The sequence below is a fragment of the Gymnodraco acuticeps genome, unplaced genomic scaffold, assembly GCF_902827175.1.
Source record: "Gymnodraco acuticeps unplaced genomic scaffold, fGymAcu1.1, whole genome shotgun sequence".
Taxonomy (NCBI): domain Eukaryota; kingdom Metazoa; phylum Chordata; class Actinopteri; order Perciformes; family Bathydraconidae; genus Gymnodraco; species Gymnodraco acuticeps.
The window spans coordinates 150500-157733 of record NW_022991007.1 but is presented as its reverse complement, the minus strand read 5'-3'; the positions used below and the strand labels follow the sequence as shown (position 1 = coordinate 157733).

Sequence of the window (7234 nt, the reverse complement as noted above, 5' to 3'; positions counted from 1 at the left end):
TAATAAAGAATATAGTCAAATATATCTGTATTTACATAGAAATAGAATGGAATAAAATGAAATTGAATATGGAATCCAATTTTGCAGTAATAAAAAAAGATAACAGATATCTTGAAATCCTTTATTCTAAGTAATGTTGTCACTTTTATATCCGTTCTGCTATTTCTTACTGTCACCATCTACTGATTTGGGAAACATTTGACATCCATTCTCTATGACTTCCATTTTCTGATGCTCACAATTAATAGTTGGTTGGAGTCTTCGCTTCTTCAGATAGTAAGATTTGTTTTACATTTCCCATCATGCATTGCTGCGACTTACCTTCACCGTGTTGTTGACCACCATGTTGTCCAGACGCTCGACGGCCTCCCAGAGCGCTGCCGTGTCTGAGGACTGCATCAGTGGGCGGCGGGTAGACATGGAGGGAGGAGGGGGTTGATCCTGATCCTGGTCCAGGTCCTGGTCCAGGTCCTGGTCCAGCTTCAGCTCCGTCAGTGTGGCGTTCATGGCCTGTAGGCTGACCTGTGATCAGAGGCAATGAGGTAATTTGAGTATTAAATCATCATCTTTTAAACATTAAAAACATTTTTTTTTAAGACTTTATGAACATTAAAATAAAAGTGTGATTTCTCCCTTTATAATAGGCAGAGTAAACAATATATTAATCAATTTTAAATAGTGACAAAGCGATATACTGAAAATAATCAGTATTTATAGCCCTGATCCTTATTTATTTATTGTCTTTGTTTATTTTTGTTAATATCTTGACTGCTGCCGTACTTAGCCTGTATTTTTATTTCCTCTTGATATATGAATTGTATGCACCAAACACGGACGTTAACCTTCTAAGTGAATATCTTATTTGGCAATAAATATAGCCTTCATTCAGCTTGGAGCTGTCGCTGGGGTACACTGACCTGCAGCATCTTCTGGTTTCGCTTCAACTTCACGTCGATGTCCGTCTTAAAGTTGGTGAGGTTGTAGTGCAGCATTGCATGCTGGGAGTGCAGCCTGTGCTCCATGTGGCTCCGCTGGTCCTCTAACTGCCTCTGGACCTCCCTGATGTGATCCTCCAGTTTGGCCTCCAGGCGTTGCTCCGCGGCCTCGTCCAGCCCAGGGTTATATAGGGGCTCCGCCAGCATCTCATCCCGCAGAGGGAGGCTCTTCAGCTGGGCCACGTCCCGGGCCAGGTCCCCCACCTGCCGGGTCAGTAGCTCCAGGGAGCGGTTGAAGCCCTGGAGGAGCGGCTGCAGCTGGGACAGGATCAGCGCCACCATTTGGGGGGTGGAGGGGGTGGAGGGGGCATCCAGCTCATCTACAACCAGAGTAAAAACTAATTAATACACATTTCATCATGCTAATTACACGGATAGTTACTTATTTTCCATCAACCAGTCTTTTAACACTGCAAACCCGTTACCGTGTTCCATTCAGTGTTTACTATTTTCTCTCTTCTTCTGCTGATTTCTCTGATGTGTCTTTTAACCACTTTCCTTCTCTTACGCTATTTTCTCTTTCTGGTTTTTGTTTGGTTTTCTTTACTTGGAATATGTTCAGCAAGCAGGTATCGGAAGTTTCTGGCTCTCCAAATATATATAAATAAATATTCAAAAAGTATTCCATGAAAAAAATCTACTGCAGACAAAAATGCTATGAATGGACTGTGGTTACCTTTACTTATTATATTATAACTGAATGTGTCTGCCTTATAGGTCCAGGGTTTCCCACACATAGACTATACTTGGGCCGCCCAGGTATATTAACGGCCGCCCAAGTATATTTCGCGACCCATTTCGTTTTTTTTTTTTTATAAGTTTTTTTTTTTATTCGTCCGTGACCACGACGCCATCTGCGATCGATTAACTTGTAGACAATGATCCCTCGCTCCCTTGCTCTGATCTCGCCTCCTTCTGGCCTGTTAAGTGGCCTGCCTCACACAGGGTGACTGGCTGTCCACATGATGTGGCCTGCCGACATGGCCACTGTCATACAGATCATAAATCAAAGCCCTTGATTGGTCTCTGTGTGTCATTCAAGCTCGGGATAACCTCAGCTCAGGTGAGGTAAAGGACTCTCTGAGTGTTTAGATAGTTAACTTAGTCTAAGTTCTCAGTGGGTCTCAAACGGTGTGGTCACCATTTATGTAAACACATATTTCCATTTGAGAGGGTAGTGATTGATCTAATGGATAGTGAGGTGGGCTGAAGATCGGAAGGCTGTGAGTTCAAATCCCGCCAGGAACACCACCACTAGTGTGCCCTTGAGTAAGGCACTTAGCCCTTAGTTACTCCAGGGAGAATGTCCCTGTAATCGGTCATTATAAGTCGCTTTGGATAAAAGCGTCAGCTAAATGAAATGTAATGTGATTAGTAAAATATGCATGAATAAATAAATAAAAAGTTAACTAGGTGAAAAAAGGTAAGATACACTTTTAAAACTTGTTGAGAGAAAACTAGTCTTTGCTGCTGCCTCAAAGAGGAGCAGGGGGGAGAGGATGGAGACAGGAGAGGCTGATTCAGGAGCACAGACACACTCACAACTATAAATGAACCAAAAATAAATTAACAAGTTTCAGTGTTTTTTTCATATTGGAAATGGTATGTTATTGGTTATGGCCTTGATTTTATGATTATTGAAATGTATACAGTTCTGTTTAATATAGGTGTTTCCATAGATCTAGTCTCTTTATTTTCCCCTCAAAATGCACCAGATTGATGCATTTAACTCCAAAATAAAAAATAAAATCTTACCGGGGGGGCATTCCCCTGGACCCCCCTAGAGGATTTGAGGTCGACCCCCACTAAAAATCACATGGATAGGTTCCTAAATACATTAATAAATACATTTATTTTTTAAAATAGTAACCCATTTCCATATGTTCATGTGTGGGTAGTAGATTTAAACTATAGGGCTATCATTATGGACCCTGCCTGTACCTGTACCTGTTCGCTCTGCCATCGCGTGAAGGGTCTGCTAACAAGCGACCAACAGAAAGGTTAATGTTGTTGCACGTCACCTCAACCCCCCCCGCTACCACCACCCCCAAAGTATATTTCAGATCTGTGGGAAACACTGGCAGTTAATGGACCAGCACCAGAGGCATTCCCATACACACAGGCATTGGAGCTGTTCTTCATGAAATCCCAGAAGGATGAAGTGCTCTGACAAACAGTGCCATCTTTGCGCAAAATGATTATACCGGAATGAAAAGTCAATAAATAATGTTGTTAAAACTTTTTTTTTTTTTTCGCGCACCCCCCCCCCCCTCCTTGCCACCACCCGCCCAAGTATATTTCATATCTGTGGGAAACACTGAGTCACTGGTGTGTTGTTAATTACAACCTTAGTTCTCTGGATTTTTGTTTGCGTCCTGTTGTTCCCGTTCCTGGATCGAGTCCATTTTATTTCTATCTTGGACTTCTGACCTATTGTACTCTGAAGTTTTAGGCATTTTTTGCCAGTTATTTATTTTTGAACTGCTCTAAATCATCTTTTTGTACCTTGTTAGTCTGTTCTCCGGTATTCTGCATACATCAACCACAAAAAGCAGGGGATTAACTATTGAAAGACTATTATAGATTTAAAAAAGTTCTCTTACTCATGCTCTTAACTTTTACTTCCTACGACCTGTTCTTAATTTAGTTTGTCCTAAATACAGCCCTGCTCTGGGGAACCACTCAAATTACAATTAGCTAAAAAGCCAATAAAGTTTTTTGTCCAATAATTTCCAAAATAAACTTCCTCCCCAGTTTTCACCAGTCCCCAGTGTCATGCATGCATTTAGCTTACTGTATTTGTGTTTGACAAGGTCTACATGTAAAGTCACCATATTAGGATTCCTCCTTGAAACTTGATGAATAATGTATTTCTAATTATGATTTGTATACACACACCCACACTCACAAAAAAAACTAAACTAATCCTCACACACTCCCTGCTGATTCATGGCTTTCCCGGGACCCGTAGTTTGTGGCTCTAAAAATGCTTTCCTAACCGGGAATATAAACATAGCACAGCCCTCCGCCTGGGAAACACTAAAACAGCACCAAGGTTTCCAAAAACACTGATGTTGATGAGTTTCCATCAGGACAGACAGTCAGATATTAGATACATTCATTTCTGTGTGTCCAGGAGAGAGGGTTGGACTACCCGGAGGCATACTCCCCAAAAAAAAAAAAAAAAAAGTCATACAAAAACCCTGAGAGGCAAATAAGGACAAAACAATTACTGTGTGACCAATTTTCCAAGTTTGGTAGTTTTATCCCCCGTTTTTTTTCCACAAAAGGATAATTTGTTGTTTTTCTTTTAGTAATAATTTTTCTGTGGAAAATGTGTTTTTTGTCAGGAGAAATTATCTTTTTAAAGTTTTTATATTTTTGTGGTTGTAATACACATTTTGGCCACAAGAGGCTAACGTGCAGCACTAACCCATTTTCTGAAAAACTAAAATTATCCATATTACATTTTATTGCATGCCCCCTAAGTGGACATACATATACTTTATGTACGTAAGTAAGATACGGTATGTGAAAAAAGATCACTTTGTTTCTACAGATGACAAAATAAGACAAACTTAGAAGAATTCGCCGGGCAAAACCGTTTTTAATAAATACATCATAAACTTGAAAAGAAATGCAGGCAACCTGTTCCAAAACTATTCAGATCAAACTGAAATCACCAGATTTTTTTTTCTCACTTGTCACTTTTACGTTTTCAGACAGATTTGGACGGGGTCAGGAATGTATCATGGAACTCAGGGGTCCCCACCGGTACAGAAAAACAAACAAAAGTGTGTATTTGCCTCAGGTCACTGCTGTTACTCTGGAGACACAGTCCAGACACACACACACACACACACACACTTTCATCACAACCTGTTTTCATTACGACACACCAAACCCTACCACATGCTGCAGGGTCTTGAGGGGTCAAAGGTTGCAGTACAGTGAGGCCACACTGAAACAGGACGTTCCAGGTCAGTAGGTGTGTGTGTGTGTGTGTGTGTGTGTGTGTGTGTGTGTGTGTGTGTGTGTGTGTGTGTGTGTGTGTGTGTGTGTGTTTTGAAATCCGACAGACCCTGGTCAGCTGGCAGTGTTTCTATCTAATGACTGTCAGTGTGATTTACGGAGCCGAAGCACAGTCCACTTCCTGCTCTGACAGAACGACGTGTGCTGCACAACTGTGGCTCTGTTTTCTTCTTCTGGCGTTTTGTTGTAAATGTCACGATTTAAAAACGGTAAGACGATACTTTAATGAGACACGTGGGGAAACAGAGACAACAAACAGTGGAGGAGACGGGAAACCTCAGTGACCCTCGCCTGGTTTGTCCACTAAAAGGAGACTTCGGGTGTTTTTGGTGAGGTTGAATGAGGTCTTTTTCCATATCAGTGTATTACCAAGAAAAGCAATGCACTGCTGTTTGCCTATTTTAGGCACCTAATAATGTATCTCTGAGTTTAAGTGAACACTATTTTTAGAATATTTTCACCACTTAACATGGCTATCAGACAAACCTTTCCAATTTTCGTTTCAAAGCCACCAGACTCCATTGACAATAACAATCATTTTACCTTGAAGATAGACAGGAGTTGATGGTGTATCGCTCCACCAACTGGTTAGTTAGTTTGGGTTATTGTGTGAATTTGGTGAATCTGAACTAACTGTTTAAACCACCAAAGTCACACAAAAGCACAAACAAACTAACTTGTTGAGTCAGTGATACATTAGCAACTCCTGTGTCCTGCAACGTAAACATTACTGATTTTGTCAATGTAGTTTGGTGGAGAACTATTCTAAATATTACCTTTGATAAACCCTTTTTTTTTAAACGACGGAACACAATATTCTCACACTTTATGATCTCTTCAAAGTCACAAAATAACATAATCTATATAACTGATTGAGGCAGCAATGGACCAGCATCTCCTGAAAATCTGTGAGGTAAAATTGCTGTTTTTGTCAATGAAGTTGGTGAAAAACAATTCCAAATATAGCGTTCTGTAAATCCCTTTTTTAACGTAGAAACATCCAAACTATCCCTTTAAGGGCACAATGATGCATTTATAGAAAATACCTACATCTAGAAAACTGACTTTGAGGGACAGATTGAGCTGTTGAAATAAAAACTAAATCTGCAATATTTTCCTTTAAGGATGATGTAATGTTGGCTGGTGAGAGTGAGGTCACAGGTCAGAGAGAAAACAGAGCATTGTGGGAACATCAGAGCAGACCAATCCCCAAACAAGGCTCATACAGGACGGATGTGTGTGTGTGTGTGTGTGTGTGTGTGTGTGTGTGTGTGTGTGTGTGTGTGTGATGTAATACACATTTTGGTCGGGTTACATAAAGTGACATCTTAAAGTTACACACACACACACGCACGCACGCACGCACGCACGCACGCACGCACGCACGCACGCACGCACGCACGCACACACACACACACACACACACACACACACACACACGCACGCACGCACGCACACACACACACACACGCACGCACGCACGCACGCACACACACACACACACACACACACACACACACACACACACACACACACACACACACACACACACACACACACAGGATATCCTCTGAAGGAAGTGTGTGTCTGTGTGACCTCCTGGAGCCGAGGAGTGACGACATAGAAAGACAACATACTACATTATCAGATGTGGAGGAAGTACTGCAGTATCGGTATGTATTTATATATATAATAATGTATTTAAAGTATTAAATACCCTAGGCTGTGACTGTTAAACTAGTATATATTATATCTTTAGGTCATTATCAATCATTCATTAATGTATGAGTGTATAAAGCATGAGATGATTATTTTATGAAATGAATAAACTCATGTTTTGTTAAAAAGTGTATTTAACGCTGGAAATCACCCAGAATCCCAGCATGTAATGAATGGAAGGCTCTGAAGAGTGAAACAGCATCATATGAGGTTATGTTGGCAAGAATGAGGGGTAGAGGACCTGTGGTTCTAGGAAGTTGGGATTACTGACCTCTAACTAGTAGCCTGACTGTAGGACTCTCACAAAAGGGGCCTTTGTACAATTATTCTAATCAAGCATAATTTGTTGTTATTATTTTATGATCGCTGTAGTGTCTGATTGGTAATCTTACACCTTTGTATTTTCCTGTTTTCTTTTAACCAGGAACACTTAAAGGTCCCATGTCATGCTTTTCTGGTTATTACCCGTCCCCTTGTGTGTTATGTAG

At 40.8% G+C, this 7234-nt stretch overlaps 1 protein-coding gene across 1 annotated transcript in view; it reads right to left on the bottom strand.

The window, feature by feature from the left end:
- Window positions 1-321: 321 nt before the first annotated feature.
- LOC117559422 (putative uncharacterized protein DDB_G0268364) overlaps window positions 322-7234 on the bottom strand; it is a gene marked incomplete at its 3' end in the record, with an annotated part of 31794 nt that continues 24881 nt past the window's right edge. Inside the window, 2 exon segments of the mRNA XM_034236186.1 lie at window positions 322-522; window positions 918-1315. Coding sequence (XP_034092077.1) covers window positions 322-522; window positions 918-1315 — 599 coding nt within the window.